General features: G+C 39.2%; 1 protein-coding gene across 2 annotated transcripts in view; it reads right to left on the reverse strand.

Annotated features, from left to right (window-relative positions):
- The window catches only part of KCNMB2 (potassium calcium-activated channel subfamily M regulatory beta subunit 2), a 234,961-nt gene that overhangs the window by 30,791 nt on the left and 186,713 nt on the right, over window positions 1-17,457 (reverse strand). For both annotated transcript variants that reach the window (XM_080654872.1, XM_080654873.1), the window contains exon 2: window positions 4,190-4,312. In XM_080654872.1, coding sequence (XP_080510998.1) covers window positions 4,190-4,245 — 56 coding nt within the window. In that variant the 5' untranslated portion in view covers window positions 4,246-4,312. The remainder of the gene's footprint in view (window positions 1-4,189; window positions 4,313-17,457) is intronic.

The following is a 17,457-nucleotide window of genomic DNA, read 5'->3' on the forward strand; positions in this document are numbered from 1 at the left end:
CAGTACATTCATATAATGGCATACAGCATGAGAGAAAATGAGCCACTTCTACTCACATATAAATCATTGGAACATCGTGTTTGGTGAAAAAAGTGAGTTGCAGAATAATTCACATGGTAAGATTCCATTTATATAAAGTTTCCAAACATTCAGAAGTAAACAACATATTGTTTAAGGGTTCAAATGTGACAGACTCATGAAGAAAAGCATGGGAATGGTAAATACAAAGTTCAAGATGGTGGTTATCTTTGAATGGGGGCTGGGATAGAAAGAAGGATGCTCTTAGAAAAGCACCTTCAAGGGTTTAAAAAATTCTGATTGTTTTGTTTTTTTACCCTTAATGAAGGGTACTCAGATGTTTATTATATTATCACTAGAGGCCTGGTGCATGAATTTGTGCATGGGTGGGGTCCCTCGGCCTGGCAGGCGATCAGGGCCGATTGGGGCCAGCCAGTCAGGGGGAGGGACCGCAGGAGGTTGGCTGGCTGGCCCTGGGAGGGACTGTGGGAGGTTGACTGTGGGAGTGCACTGACCACCAGGGGGCAGTGTCTGTCTCCTGGTGGTCAGTGCGCATCCTAGTCACCGGCTGGTCATCCAGTCATCCGGTCGTCTGGTCATAAGGGTCTCTTAGGCTTTTATATATGTAGATTCTTGATATATTAACATGTGATATGTATTCCTTCATATCAGTTCAATATTTAATAAGACAATTTGAAGAATATTCGATAAACACTCAGCTTTTGTTTCCTTAACAAATAAACCCTTTCTTCCAATTCTAAATTAGTTATTGCTGCTACTGTTTTATTTTGCCATCTGCAATTTAGAAATTAATGTTAGGTCATCTATCAAAGAAGTTTGTTCAGAAAAGGAAAAGTATTCCTTGATATTGCTGGGCCTGTGGAATGGAGGAAAAGGACAGAAACCCGTATTTTGCATGTAGCAGATGATGGAAAAAAGGACTGGCTTTGAATTAAAATAAAATAAAAAGTAAAATTGACTTCAACTTCCATGAAGCTATAAAACACTTGGTTTCAGAATTTTCAGTGGACTTTTCCTTCCACTTAGTTGCTGCACCTGTTTGTAAGCTCTTTCCTGATATTCCACCTCTTGAGGAATCCCTGGGCAGCCAATATCCTGACAAGTTTGGCACTGGTGTCAGGAGAGGCAGGGTGGAGTGGAGCCAAGGATTTTGGCTGCCTGGCCTCTGGGATTGTGGCTGGAGCACAGCTGGAGATGTAGGACACACAGGCCAGGCTGGCAGAATTAGAAACTGAGGGTGGAACAATTACCCGAAGTTCTGGGCAGTGCTGCCAGATGATCTAGTTAATTTGTTTTTGAATAATTAACTTGAGGACTTTAATTATCCAGATTCATTATCAGCCACGATCACCTTCATTATCACCATGATTACTGCCACCAAGAGCATCTTAAGCAGAGCAGTAGATGCTGTTCAAAGTCCGTTTTGAGATGTGAGTCTTATCCTACAGTGAAGATGAAAATGTGGTCAAGAAAGGTACAGACAGATGAACCACCATCAAACTAAGGAGACTGGCTTCGTGGCAGATTCTGTTGCTGTATTCGTTGGCTGTTTTTTTTTGTTTTGTTTTGTTTTTTATTTGCTTTTGACTTTGTAGGACAAAGCCATGCAGATTGATTTAGTAAGCCTTGGCATCCCCACCCCATAAATACAGCCTGCTGAAAGTGATTTACTTAGAATCAATGTTTTAATTATTTTAAATCCCATAGTTACTGAAATCATTCTTTGAAAAATAAATAAATGTAGTAATTTAAGACTTTCATAAATCTTATTGGTGCATAATGAGAAGCTATTCGCTCCTTTTAACTTCACAAATATTGCCAATATGTCATACTCACATGTTTATTATCTCCTTCAGTAATACTATTTTCAACTCTATCTTAACACAGTTTTCCTCTGTGGGCTTGGCTGTTCCCTGCTTCCCCGAATATCTCATGTTTGATGCTGTGTAAACTGTAGGGTGCAGGGGAGATAATATGACCTGGGTTTAAACCCTGAATCCATCACTGGTAGTTGTTGGACAGAAGTTATTTAAAATCTCTGAGTCTCAGCTCTGCATCAGTAAAATGGGCATAATAGTCCCTATCTTATAATTGAAAGAGAATAGTTCATGTAAAACATGCAGTACATAGTAATTGTTTGTAAACTGTAATCCCTTTGTTGTAAGAAAATATATATACAGCAAAATGTATCTAATAATTTTTTTTTGATGAGAATAACTGGAAGGTGAAACAAAGACATCTCACTTCACCTCTAATGAAGCCTTCAAAATCTCAGGAGGGCTGGTCACTCATAGCCACAATATTCCTGTAGAGCAACAAAATCTCTGCCCTTCCACATCATCACTGAGAGTGAACAGTTTTTTTTTTTCTTTTTAAGGAAATGAGGAAATTACATATAAAAGATGGAACTTTGAAATGACATAGGGAGTTTTAGTTGTAAAGGTCTTGCTGGAAGATGATTCAACTTACTTGGCTTGAAAGCAAATGAAAAATAACTTGGTTAAGCATTGAGAAGCATGTGAAAATCTAGAGATGAACAAAGACAGTAAATTTTCTGTTGATCTGCTTGTATTATGATGTACACTGGGAGTTTTTTGAACTTTGTTCAAACACTAGTTGTCTTCTGGTCTGTAATTTTACTTTAACATCATATCATTATTTATTCCATAATTAAGATAGTATATTACAAAGCACTTGGGAAATGGAGAATTTGAAAAACATGCTTTTCCTTCCATCAGGGGCAGGGCCGGCTGGGGGGAGGGGCTGCAGGAGGTTGGTCAGCTGACCCTGCCCCAATCCCTCCCCACCATGGGCTGGTTCACTGGCCGCAGTGGGCGTCATAGCAACCAGTCGTTCCAGCGTTTTGGTCACTGGCTTTTTATATATATAGGTATTTTGTGGCTGTAATCATTGTATATAATTTTCCAACTTAATTTTTAGTTAATATTATGACAAAATATTTTTAAATGCTAAGTGTTACATTTATTACATTTTATTTATTTAACAGGTTTTCTATTGTGCATATTAAAATTGCTTCCCAATTTTTGCTGTAACATATAATTATTGTGAAGGACAGTTTTGCTTTCAGAATTTCTCAAAGGCTTTTATCTGTATGGAAATGCCGATTTAAAAAATAAAAATAAAAGTACCAGTTCTCAAAACTACATTCCAGCAAACTTCCGCCAGGTCTTTCCTCTTGAGCCCAGCACAATTCATCAATCCTGATTTCTCTCACAACCTGCAGGCAGGTGAGCTCTGCATAAGTTGCAAAAGATGGTAGAGGCAGTTTTGCTTAAAAGTTAGCTTTACCAAACCCTGGTAATAGTACAAGGTCAATGAGAAAGAGAGAGATCTTGCTGTAGCAACAGAGTCTAAGACAAGCCATTATGTAGACTTAGTGAGAAAAAACAAACAACAACAACAAAAACACCCCAAACCAAACCAAACCAAACCAAACCAAACCAAAAAAACCTAAAAAGAAAGAGAGAGAAGCAGAAGAAAACATTTAAAACTGGCCAGAAAACTTTATGCATGCATTTACTCCCTAAATTCGTATGGGAGGGCTGGACTAAGTATGTATTTGTCACTTTATCTTATTAACACTGTTTTTGACCTTTAGTCTTTTTTTCTGATTCACCCATTTTTCCTTTACCCAGACTGTTCTGTCAAGGAATTTGAGGGCTCCATGGACTTGTCCATCCTCTTTTTATTCTCTCCAGCTTTCCTTCCCCATCCTATGTCCAGTGTCTTGAAATGTAATTTTCATGATTTCAGTTTGGAAAGTACTGAGCATTGGCTATGGGCCAGGTACGGGGGTAGGTCCTGGACATTCAATGGAGAGTAAACAGTATGGGCTGGTCAGAGGATGGTGGGAGGTTCTGACGGAATGGATATCTGAGGCAGAGATGGAGTTAGCCAAGTGATGAGTGGGTGTGCATGTGCATGTGCATGTGTGAAGGGCATGTCTCAGAGGCAGGGCCCTGCAAAGCTATGTGGTGGGAGTGAGCATGGGGAGTGCAAAGAGGAGGAAGACCGCAATGTCTGAAACCCCATTCCCTCAACGTGGAGCCCAGCCAGCAGTAGCACGTGCAAAACACAAAACTCAGCTGTCCATGCTTTCCCGTGGCATCCTCTCTGGGTCGTCAGTTACCTTTTCTCATCGTGTCTGTAAGATGAAGAGGTCCGGCCGCTGGTCCATATAAACATCTTAGAGGATGTGGGTCCAGAGTCTCCTTTCCTTAGGGTGGAAGTCCTGGGGGAATGATGGAAAGACCTAAAAGAGGTACACACCGAAGTTCAGTCCATTGCTTTAAATTGTGGGAACTCTGTATCTACATCAACCAATAGCTCTCAGTGGATTGACCTTTAAATAAGACCAGGTTTCTGATACTGTGGGGCAGCAGGTGTCAACCCTGGCTGCCCATGAAAATCAACTGGGAACTTTTTAAAAAACCACTGAAGCATGCACCCTTCCCCAGAAATGTGCGTGCGATGTTTTGAAAGCTTCTCAGGTGTTTCAAATGCATTGCTTTTGCTGGGGTTGAAAGTCACTGCCTTAGGGCAACACGTTTTTCCAATTGATATTAAGATCATATGGCCTCTAAAATGCCTCCTCCAAAGTATAATTTTGGTATTATTTCACACTCTCTGGTACACTGTATATTTCCAAAATTTTGGTTCAGATTTGAATACTAACTTTTTGCTTCTTTTCTCTTCAAAATGTTTTTCCTGAAGCTGACAGATAGGAGATTTTGGGAACGTAGTATCGTTTTTTAAATGTGCTCTACGGTTGCCAAGCTGTGGGTTCTTCCCCTTGCAGCTGAGAAAATTACAGCAGCGGTGGCAGCAGATACTGACTGGCTCCTAGAAGCCTGGCTTCTAGAATCAAGATATCAGAGGAATGTCGTGTTCTTTTGGCTATGAGGTGATTTAGGGATAAGTTCTTTCATCTCCAAGCATAGCACTAAAAATAGTTAGCTATTATTATTTATTTTCTACATAATAATCATCTAGGGAGTTAGAAACATGAAATATCGTAGAAATTGTAATCACATATACAATTTAAAATGATATTTAACAAGTAGAAAAAAGGAAGGGAGGTAGGAAGGTGATTCCTTAGGGTTTCATTGTCACTCTTGGCTTTCTTTCTGCTTGAACACAATATTGATGGTAAGCCTGGGGATCCAAATAATATTAGCCACTATACACTGTATTAGCTACTAGATGTGATATATGCCTAAATTATCTATACACATGTCATGAAATGTACATGCATGTATCTGGTATACTTATATTATGAAAACCCTGCAAGCTATTATTTCCAGATTACAAATGATACCTCCAGGAGATTGGGATGTTTGTCACATTTAGAAGAGGTGGAATCATGCTTCCAACCAATGTCCACTTGCCTCTAGTTCTTGTGCTCTCTAGGGAAAGACTCATTATGGTCTAGCCCAGTGATTCTCAAGCTGTGATGTGCATGTGAATGTCCTAGGGATCTACAATGTAGAATCTGATTCAGTGGGTCTGGGGTGGGGCCCAAAATTCTGCATTTCTAACAAGCTTTTGGGTGATGCTGATATCACTGGTTTGTAGACAACACTGAGCAGCAAGGGCTAAGGGTCAGTGCTTGCTTATAGGACCGATTTTGCTACCAACTAGCTGTGTGGCTTTGAGAAACTCACTTAACTTTTCTAGGGCTTCATTGTTTTTAATCTGGAACATGAAATGTTTGAAACAGGTAACTTCTAAGATCCCTCACTCAGCTCCAAAATTTTGTGATCCAGTAAGTTAAAGAATGAATCTAAGTATATTGTAATGAATTGCATTGCCTACTTTCTGAAAGTAGGTCTGGGAGTGGAGCTCTGTCTGTAACACTTGGGCCAGCATCAGAGGTAGAAGGAACAAAGGCCATGGGAGGTAGTAGGGATTTGGTAACCAGTATGGGCACGAGAAGTCATACTTCCACCCTTGCTATCCTAGGAAAAATGGCAGGAATGAATGGATGCCCTAAATAGTTTTAGAAAGATTTAAAAGTTAAATCTGCTAGCTCTTTCAATGACTTGGATCTCGTATATTTAAAGTTATTTTTGTTGCCTTTTTAAAAATATTTAAAGCATATCAAAAGCATAATATTCTCAAGATCCATTCATGTTGTAGCAAATGTCAAGATTTCATCTTTTTTATGGCTGCGTAGTATTCCATTGTATGAAAGATATAAAGAAGATGTGACATATCACATCCACAAACACTTAGGTTGTTTCCATGGCTTGGTTATTGTAAATAACGCTGCAATGAACATAGGGGTCCATATATCTTTATGAATAAGTGTCTTCATATTTTTCAAGTGTATATCACAAAGAGGAATTGCTGGATCATATGGTAGTTCTACATGATTTTACTCATGTGGAATACAAAACAAAAAGTAACAAACTAACAAAGCAAACAAAAACAAACTCATAGATACAGACATCAGAATGCTGTTTTCCAGAGGGGAAGAGGGGTCGGGGGAGGGTGAAGTGGGTAAGAGGGGGTCAAATATATGGTGATGGAAGGAAACCAAACTTCAAGTCATGAGCATGTAATGGAATATATAGATGTTGAATTGTAATGTTGTACTTTTAAAATTTATAGAATGCTATTAATCAATGTTTCCCAAACACATTTAATTAAAAAACATAGAATAGAGATTAAATGCATTAGTATTAAAACCCATCAGCCTTCAGGAAAGAAGAATGATTTTAATCTAAGTTGAATAAACCACTTCATAAGAATGAGGATTGGCTTAAACTTTCCAGAAGTTATTTCAACATTTCTGATCACTTTAGTTACCCCTCAAATGGTTGGAGATGTGGAATAGACAAAGAAAAGTGGTGTAACTTGAGTCAAGGTAAAGCAAAAAATGACTGAGTTCCTGGCCTGTTACAGGTTATCAGCCTGCATTTAATGGACAAACCACACGTATTACAAATGCTTTGAAATCATTCAAAGTGAATGGGGCTGCAGTGATTTTAATACACTTAGGTGACTTCAGACTGCATTGCTCCCTTGCGCTGTTGCTCTAAGATGATAAAGAAAGGGGAGATGAAAGATATATTTATTCTAATGAGCTGTCTAAAACTGGTTGAAAAGGCCTTATTGACTCCTCAGGTTATTCCACTAAGTGGATTTGAGTATCTTTACCCCAGTGCCCCCCCGCCCCCCCAATAAAGATACAGTTATTTAAAACCTGCTAAGTTTGTTGTTAATTAAAAGGGAAGGGAGGAACCGCCTTAAGGACAACAGTGTAAAGGTTCTGTGCAGGTTGAAAATAATTTCCAGGCTTCAAAGAAACACTCGGATTATGTTAATGAAGCTGGTTAGGCTGTTCTCTCAGCTCGAAGGCAGCCCTCCTGAACTCCTTACATAATTACCTCAGTTCTGCTCACTTTCTAAGACAAGCAACATTTCTTTTGAATTGTGATGAGGAAAGTATACAGAGACAAGAAAGCACTTTATTAAACTTTGCAATTTGGAATCCTACCATGAAACAGAGCTGTGCTGGTGGCTGCACAGGGCTGTGGGCAGGGGGAGAAAACCTGGTCCAATTCCATCATTCAATGCCCTAGGAACTGAGGTGAATCGGGCAGAGCCACGGCTATACGCAGATGAGTGCGACCTGAAACCCCGAAGTCCTAAAGCGGGGAGTCAGCGAGACTGAACAATATCTTTGCCTCAGGAATTTATGAGGGGGCCTTTCCCATTTCCAGCGAACACACATTGTGGGTTTCTACCTCACTGACTCAGATCACACTTTCCCTCTGCCTCCTGTCCCTGCCAGGGAGGGACTTCCTCTGTTTCAAAGGCCGTCTCAGATGTCACCTTTCCCGAGAAGCCTTCTCTGGCCCACATGTGCAGCTTCCTCAGCTCTGCTCCCCACTCCTGGTACTCGCCTCTGCTGGCGCAAGGCACAGCTTATCCCGCCTCCCGTGCCAGGCCGTGGGCGCTCGGGGCAGGGCGCTGTCTTATGGCACAACACAGGGCACACAGTGACACACTGGCTGTGTTCGCTGCCTTGACCATTTAAGTGTCTACTGCAAGCATGACCATCGGTACTGGTACTGGCCCTGGCAACCTGCGTGGGGCTCACTACCGCAGGGTGCAGCCCACAGCCCCTTCTGTGTCCTCCCCTTAGCTTGGGATGTCCCTCCTTCTTCCATGCCCCACCGCCTCTCTTCCCTCGGTTGTCCTCCCTCTGTCTCATTCATTGACTTGGACAGAAGGCTTCTCTTTCTTGCTGAATTATCACCCAGTAAGGTTTTCTTTAGAGAGGGCAGCACGGCGAATGGACAGATGAGAAGGAGAGCCCCATGTGCCAGTTTGTTTGTTCACATCTTGGCATCACCACCTACCAGCTGTGTGACTTGGGACAAGTCAATTTAACGTCTCCGTGTCTTCGTTTCTGCAGTTGTACAAGTGGGAACAATAATACTTGCCTTTCTGGTACATACTAAACATTAGTTTATTAATTTTCCTCCTGTTATTAATTTTAAAAGCAAACATAATTGGATTTTATTTTTTGCAAAAAAAAAATCCAATTAAGTTGTTTTGTACATGTACATTGAGACTATTGATCCTTCCCCAGCCCCTCCATGGATCAGTGGCACTCAATAGAGAAAACACAGTTTTCTGAGATATTGAGATAATAAAGCTGAAATACTTCCTCATTCACATTAAGTTAACACCCATCCTGAGCAACAGAAGCGTAAAGAAGGTGCCTCTGAATTCTGGACACACATTAGAGTCACATGAGGGAACACCTAAAGAAAGCTGGTCCCTGGGTCTCAAGCCAGACCTGTGAGAAACGTGGGGGTTATCATTTTTAAAAAGTTGTCCTGGGAATTCTGCCATGCAGCCAAGGTGAGAAACACTGTTACAAACTCTTAGGCTCTGACTTAATTAAGGTGAATTATTTTCTTAAAATTTAAGTACAGTTGGTATACATAGTTATACTAGTTTCAAGTGTACAATACAATGATTTGACATTTTTATACCTTACAATGTAATCACCCCACTAATTCTAATAACCATCTGTCACTGTGCAAATTTATCACAGTATTATTGACTATTCCCTTCACCTTTTCACCCACCTCCTCCCCCTCCTTTCTGGCAATCATACCTTTGGTGGATGAGTTTCTATGAGTCTGTTTTTGTTTTGTTAGATTACACAGTATAGGTGAAATCACACAGCATTTGTCTTTCTCTGCCTTACTTACTTCACTTAGCACAACACCCTCTAGATCCATCCATGTTGTCACAAATGGCAAGATTTCTCTTTTTTATGGTTGTGTAATATTCCATTATATAAATAGTATATACACGTATACTATATGTATATTGCATCTTCTTTACCTATTCATCTATCAATGGACACCCAAGTTGCTTCCATATCTTAGCTATTGTAAATTCCATATCTTGACTATTGGTACATATCTTTTTGAATTAGTGTTTTTGTTTTCTTTAGAGAAATACCCCAAAGTGGAATTGCTGGGTCATATGGTACTTCCATTTTTAGTTTTTGGAGGAACCTCCATACTGTTTTCTATAGTGGCTGCACCAATTTGCAGTCCCACCAACAGTGGGCAAAGGTTTTCCTGTTCTCCACATCCTTGCCAAAAAACCACAAATAAGTTAAATTTTATGGAGACTACCCTGGCTCTAGAAGCTTTGGGTGGAGAGAAACTGCTCTAGAGAGCCACTCTGCACTGGCTCTTCACTACCCACCGGTGCTGAGGCCTCGCGGTGACAGCTGCAAGGGCGAGTGGGACACACGGCAGGAAAGAGCAAAGTGGATCCATTTCCTGGTGTCAGTGGCCTTAAGCTATGCACATGGGATACTCTTAATACACTCTGCTTTATTACACGGCAAGCAGGAGCCAGAGGAGCCATTTAACACATAATTACATGCCTAATCTTGCGTAAAATGGTAATTCTAATGACATCACAGCAGCAACTTAAAAGGTCACTCAAAACACAGAAATTTAGGAATGCTTCTAATGCGTGGGACTTCATCTTCGCGGATGGCATAGTACATGTTCTCCACAGGAATTGCGTTGTTTTGGCTTCAGGGCCTTTGGAGGAAGAAGGAAAATGTATGGTGATAATTTTAGACCTAGTGATTTAATTTAGAAAACATTGGCACTTTTTATTAAGGGCAGCTTAAAACGTCATTGGGATGTTTTCTTCCAAAATGAACTACGGCACCTGGTTTTAATTAATCCATTTGGGCATCTGCTTGACAATATTTATTATGTGCCTTCTATGTGCCAGGCACTGTACTGGGTGTTGCAGGCACCAAGCTGCCTATTTCTGTTTCCGAGGAATATAATCCATGCTGGGTTGGAAAAATACATTGATTTTTGCACTATATTAGAACTGTCCTTTTTATTTTTATTTATTATTTTTTAAAAATATACTTTTATTGATTGCAGAGAAGAAGGGAGAGGGAGAGAAAGATAGAAACATCAATGATGACAGAGAATCATTGATTGGCTGCCTCCTGCTTGCTCCGCACTGGGGATTGAGCCCGCCACCTGGGCATATGCCCTGACCAGGAATCGAACTGTGACCCCCTGGTTCATAGGTCGATGTTCAACCACTGAGCCATGCTGGCCGGGCCAGAACTGCAATTTTTAAAGGTGCTATAGTTACTGTTCTCCCCTCATCTCACTTAACCTCTCCGCTTTGATATCAGTGTCATTGGTCATTTCCTTCTAAAAATGACTTACAGGACAATGCTCTCTTGGTTTTCTTTTTCACTCTCTAGCTGCTCCTATTTCTTCCTATTTCTCTACCAGCCCCTTACATGTTAGTGTCATTTGGGGGACTAGCAAGTACTCCTGGATGATTTCTTGACAATGCCTCTGAACAGAAATGGAAAAGGCCTTTCTTGCACAGATTGATGCCTGGAAGATTGAGTGAACAGCTCCATTTGCTGCCTAGTTGTAGAGGTAGAGAAGTGTATTGCTGAACACCATGGCCTCTTTGAGAAGAATCAAATACCAGAGGATGGATTCTCTACCTGTTTATCACAGGCTGCTTTTCAATAGCTGGATCAACCATGTATGGGCTCTTCTGGTTGGAGATGGGTGTGGGAGTCACCATGACCTCTGTCATGTATGTGGGCCAGTCGTTGGTGTAATTGTGGTGTGTTTGACTTATGCTCCAGGAGATCATGGCTCAAGTGAAATAATGGATCCGGGCTTCTAATCTTTCCTCTGTCACTGAGTAATTGTCTTACTGCAGGCAAAGCACTCCTTTTTTTCCTCCTCAATGTTGCCACATGCGAAAGAATGACTGTGCATTTACTGGTATTCTTTTAGTTAATTCAGCATTAGTTCTTCATTCAACAAATATTTGTTGAATTTGTGACCATGTAACTGGTAATGAGCCTGCGTACTGGTATATATTGGTGAACACAATGGGCATGACTCTTCTCTTATGGAACTTATAGTCTAGAGGAGGAGACAGACTGGTCAGACAAGTGTGGATCAGGGTCTTTGACATAAGATGGTCATGCATGTGCATGAAATAAAATACATATTGCATCACTTCTATAGTCATAACAGCTATCAGAAATGATTATCTCATGACTTAGTTGAAAGAACTTCTAAGTTTCTTTCAGGTTGAAATCTCAGCTCAATATATGGTTGAACTTCCCTGACACTCATTTTGCTCATCAAGAAAATCAGGATAATAACATATCATAAAGAACTGCCATTCAATGATTTGAAATAATGTATGGCATTGAGTAAGCACTCAGTAAATGTTAGTGTTTTCATTTGCAGAAAACAGTAGAAAAATTTCCGCTAAATTGGCCATACCAATACATAAAATCCTTCTGTGTTTTTTTTTTAATTTTATTAAAAAAAAGTTCTATGAACAAATGGAGAATACATTTTACATAGTCTTAATTAGTCTACTATTTCATGATTCACTCCTTAATGAGCTTTTCAAGTGGGTAATCACAACTGATGTTCAGTTTGATTCCTTCTATGCTGCATATTTAAAGCCAGTTTAATTGTTAAACATTCACTCTACTGAGAATCACGCAGACACAGCTGGTATGAGAAAACCTCCTCATAACTCACGTGTGCTTCCTACATTGGTATGAACAACTGGTTATGCGAATACCATTCATCTCTTCTCAGAAAATGTGGTTTAATTCTGGCTTCTAGGTGGAAATTAGGGTGGTAAACTATAATAAAAGCTTTTTATAGAGAAGAACTAGAAATGACAACAAAGGTATGAGGTACTTCTCCAGACCTATATAAACACTGCAGTTATATGCCTTGCTTTATTTAATTATGACAGTAACCCTAGGGGAGCTCTCTCTACTTACCAGAAGAGGAAACTGATATTCAGAAAGTAAGTAAATTGTCTGAGGTCACATAGCTATTAAGTTGTAAAGTCAGAATTTCAATATAGGCATGTCCAACTCCAAAACCTATACTCTCTCAACCTGTACATTTTTGCTAGGCAAACCAAGTACCAAAATCCATATCAAATACCTAATAGGTACTAAATGATGGTGGCAACATGTAACCTTTTTCTTCATTGAGTACCACATCCTTTGCCACATCAAACTTACAGAGAGAGGGTGGGGGCTGGTAGAAGAATATGGCAGGAATGAGAAAAAGGCAAGAAAGTAAAGCACAGTAAGACAGGTGAACCCCAACTCTGGCTTTGCTCCTTATTACCTGTGTTACACTGGCAAACTGCTAACACTTTTCCACCTATTTTCTATAAAATGAAGTTGATAATAATAGTACATTCCTCATAGAGTTTTTGTGAAGGCTGAGTTATTATGTGTGGTGTGTTTTATGATGTTATAATGAAATAATCATATATATTATATCAGTACACAGTATATGTAATATGAATATATGCAAGTTCAATATATGTATCTATGTTAATATATAAATACATATGACAGTATGTAAACATATGTGAGTTAATATATGAAAAGTACAACATGAGGGGAATTAAGTATATGCTATTATTATGACCATTTGAAAATGGGTTAAATATATATTAGATTTAAAGATAATAGAATCTGTGTAGAAGTTCATGCAATTAAATACATTCAATAGACATTCATAAATGAGATCTTTAATTTTTCATGGAAAGAAGAGTGGAGAAAAGAGTAAGCCAATGACATAGTACTGCTCTGCGTCAGACTAGTCTGTGACTGGGCCCTTTTGCCTTCTGGCTACCTGTTCCTCATATGTAACATGAGAGAATGAAAAGACAGGAGTGTAAGGTTCCTTTTGTCTAAAATGTTTTATTTTGTTCTGCTTTAGAAAATTGCAATCAAGGTCTATTCCTACGACTTATTTGACTTCTGATTTGTCTTAGGTTAGATATGATTTATTTATTCTGTTGATTTCTTAAATGAAGCATTGAGTAATGCTCATGGGAACTAGTAAAGCAGAGGGAGGAGAGAGTAAGCACCAAATGGGAAGGCAACATGAAAATGCCTGCCAAAGACCCCTAGAAAGGATTTCTATGGACCAAGCCATTGCTATAGAACTGGACATCGTGGGCGCAAACCTTGTCTGGCTGTCAGGATTCCAACAGACTCTTCTGCCTAATTCCTCTCACCCTAAACTGTCTCCCCACACAGCCCCATCTCTAGCCGAGTTTTAAAACCACTGCTCTTTCCCAGATGGGATTTGTGACAGTGGAAATTTTGGCTGCTACGGCAGATGGTGAGGGAGATATTTTGTCAGCAAGGAAATATGGTTCATAGGTCCTGGTCTGTCCACTGTAATGGTCATTGGGTGAACTATAATTAAATTTGTCCATAGCCTCTCCCAATAGGCATTTGAACTGACTACTATTAATATGTGTAAATTTCTACTCCTGGAGGAAATCAGCAATACTAACTCAGTGTTCTCAGCATCAAATTGAATAGTCCAGGCCCTCCCCACCCCCTCCAAAAGTCAAAGATTCACTTAATTTATTGCTAAGGGGAATAGTGGTATTAAACCATGAGAATAGGAAGCAGAGAACACTGACTTGAAGCTCCATTTCTTTCCTTTTGCTACTAATATTACATTGGATGCAAGCTAATTAACTTCTCTCTCTCTGTGTGTGTGTGTATGTGTGTCTCCTTATCTATAAAGTGGGAATATTAATGCAATCTTTGACATTTGTTGTGATGATTAATTAAAATAATGAATCTGACATTATTGGCAGCTACTTGTTTATATATAGCTATTTATATATATATAAATAACTCTTTGTTTATTTATATATCCTAATATACATAATATGCCAAATTAAGACCATTATCTCAACTAAAGGGATTTGAGAAAGAATTCATAGAAATCATTCACTACTAACATTTTAAAAGCTGGAAGCATTATGAGAGGTCTAAGCCATATGCCAATATTGGGACTTAATATTTTTGGCTTTCTTGGAATGATGAAAATACAGCAATATGTATCAGTTTAAAATGAAGTGAGAAAGCTAAGAAACAAAGAAATGGGTCCTCTTCTTAAACTCATTTTTGCCATACTGCTTTCAAAACATGTCAATGAATGAAATAAACACATTAAGCAAATTGTAGAGGAGAAAAATGACCATTGTTTCTTTCAAGGAACTTTTTTAAGAAATAAGGAAATGCAGGTGCAATAGCCAGGGATAGCTGCACCTGAGGACACTGGCTAGACACCATGAATCATGGGGCCAAGGAGAGTGTTTCAGATGCTGTGGTATAGCCTCGACCTAGAGTTTACACAGCTCTAGGAAACAGGTTTACTGAGGGAAACTAGATGACAAATCAACCTAAGCTGGTGTTAGTAACATAATATGCTTCATAGAATTTACCAAAAATAATCAATTCATATGAACACCTATTTACTGTTAACAGATAGGTTAAGTCCTTGGTCATCTGAGACTCATAAGATGCTTAGAAGTTATTCTCCCCTCTATCTGATGCTTTGATTCCTTTAGAATACTCTAAACAAGGAGTTATCCAGCTCTTGATTAAACAACTCTAGTGGTGGGGAATTCACTTTCTCTGGAGACCACCCCTCCCATTGTAGAACACTTGTATTTCATGGAAAGTGTTTCCATATGCTGAACTGGAATCTGTCATATTAGAGTTCCACTATTGTTCCTGGTTCATCCCTCTGTATTGCTTTCCAGATGTTTCAGTATAGTTGTAATATCCTGCCTATACTTCTTCACTATGAACTGCATGTTATCTAACTGTTCTTTACACAACATGATCTCAGTTTCTTTTCTTATTCTAGTCACCTCCTCAGGATATTTTCCATTTGTTAATGTATCGCTTAAAGTATCATGGGCATACTATTACTAAAATGTATTTATTAGTGCTGTATATAATTTAATTAATTTAGTTGCCACAAAACCTCTACAAAGACAGGTAGGTGCTCTTATCATTACTATCTTACTGGAGAGGGAACTAGGGACATTAAAGAACTTGCCCAAAGTTATAGAGCTGGTGGATGAAGGAGCTAGGATACAAATCCAGTGCCTACATTCAGAATCTACACCCTTAAACACTGTACAAATCTATTTTTCTGAATATAGTGTTTCTAGTGTCATCTGATTATTGAGGATGGCAATACTATCACCTTCTTCTACTTTTGTTTCCTAAGAATATGTTAACATTCCTGGCTGGTATGGTTGATTATGGTACGTACAGGGAATTGAAAATTAAGAGTCAAATCTTGAAATTCCACCTGTCTTGCAAAGACCATAGAGAGGTCCTGGGCTTTATCTTGAAGATGATGAAATCCTATTTTGCATTTAAATTTTTTTTTTAATTTTGAAATTCATTACACATTTTTAAGCAAGGAACCAAGCCACATGATGATATTTACATTTTTGAAAGTAGTATTGATAAATTAGAGCAGGATGAAATGATAAGCAGGAAGGAGATGATAATGGCAATAATCCAAGTAAGATCTGAAGGAATTGTGGATGCCTAAGTAAATAAATAAAATAAAATAAAATAAAATAAAATAAAATAAAATAAAGAGATCCAAGCAGTGTTTGGAAGGTGTGAGGTCAGGACTTGGTGACATTGAATTAAAGAGGTAAAAGGTGATGGAAAGAGGATTTTATTAAAAATTTTAAAAAATTTTCACCTGAGGATATTTTCCCATTGCTTTTTAGTAAGAGTGAAAGAGAGGGACGAGGAGAGAGAGAAAAAGAGAGAGAGAAAGAGAGAGAGAGAGAGAGAGAGAGAGAGAGAGAGAGAGAGAGAGAGAGACATAGAGAGAGAGAGAGAAAGAAACATTGATGTGAAAAAGACACATAGATTGGTTGCCTCTGGCGTGTGCCCCTACCAGGGCCCAGGATGGAACCTGCAACCCGTGTACATGCCCTTGACCGGGAATCGAACCAGAGACCCCTCAGTGCACGGGCTGACACTCTAACCACTGAGAATACTGCCCAAGGAGGAAAGAGGATTTTAAAAGAATATCCAAGTTTCTCTTTGGGAATTCTGTGGATGGGTGGCCATCATTAATAGCAGTGGGGAATATAGTAAAAGGAGTGGTACTTTGGGGCAGGGTGGGTTGTTGGAGCTGCCGGGGAAGGTGCAGAGGGACTGGGAGAGCTAAAGAAAATGCCAAACAAAATGTCCAGGGTGGAGGGCTGCAGGCAGTGGACAGTACAGGGACTCAGAAAGAGGGTCCAGATGTAGACGGCAAGCTGCAGTTTGGCCTTTGTTCTTGGGAGCCCCCAAGGATAAAGTCCCTGAGCTGCCCTTGATGTCCTATGTCAAAACTGCAGCAAAATGATTCTAATTTTGTTTATCGCAATGTCAGCTGTAAGTGAATTGGTATTTACATAAGCAATAACATGTTTGACAAGAGCCATATTCATCATTTCAAAATGTTCCCCACATACTCTAGCAGGGTGACCATTTGGTATAAATGGTATGTCTGATGATGGTGATTATTTCTCAAGGAAAAGAATTCCTATTTTAAGAATCTAATGTTTTTAGTGTGAAAATTGGTTTCCATAAAATAAGAGCTAAGGGTGTATATTATCTAGACTGTAAGTATTAGGTCATTCCTTCTCAAAACCCTCTCTACTATTCTCCTTTTCTTTATCATTTAAACAGTTTCTGTGGGCTTCTGATTTATTGATGCATTCATTTATATATTATTTGTTAGAAACAAATCAGGTATCAGATACCATACTAGATGTGAGGGATTAATTTTGTATTTTTGGCCAGTATGAGGAATATGGGAAGTCTTAAAAGAAATCAAGTGCTTAAGCACAATAATGATCTTGGTGAATTGGCAACAAATAGTAATTGGTGAACTGCTGACCATTAGTAATAGCTTGCTCATTCTCGTGTGAATCACATATTAGTTCTTGACTTGGAAAAGTCAA

The sequence above is a fragment of the Plecotus auritus genome, assembly GCF_963455305.1.
Source record: "Plecotus auritus genome assembly, chromosome: 2".
Lineage (NCBI taxonomy): Eukaryota > Metazoa > Chordata > Mammalia > Chiroptera > Vespertilionidae > Plecotus > Plecotus auritus.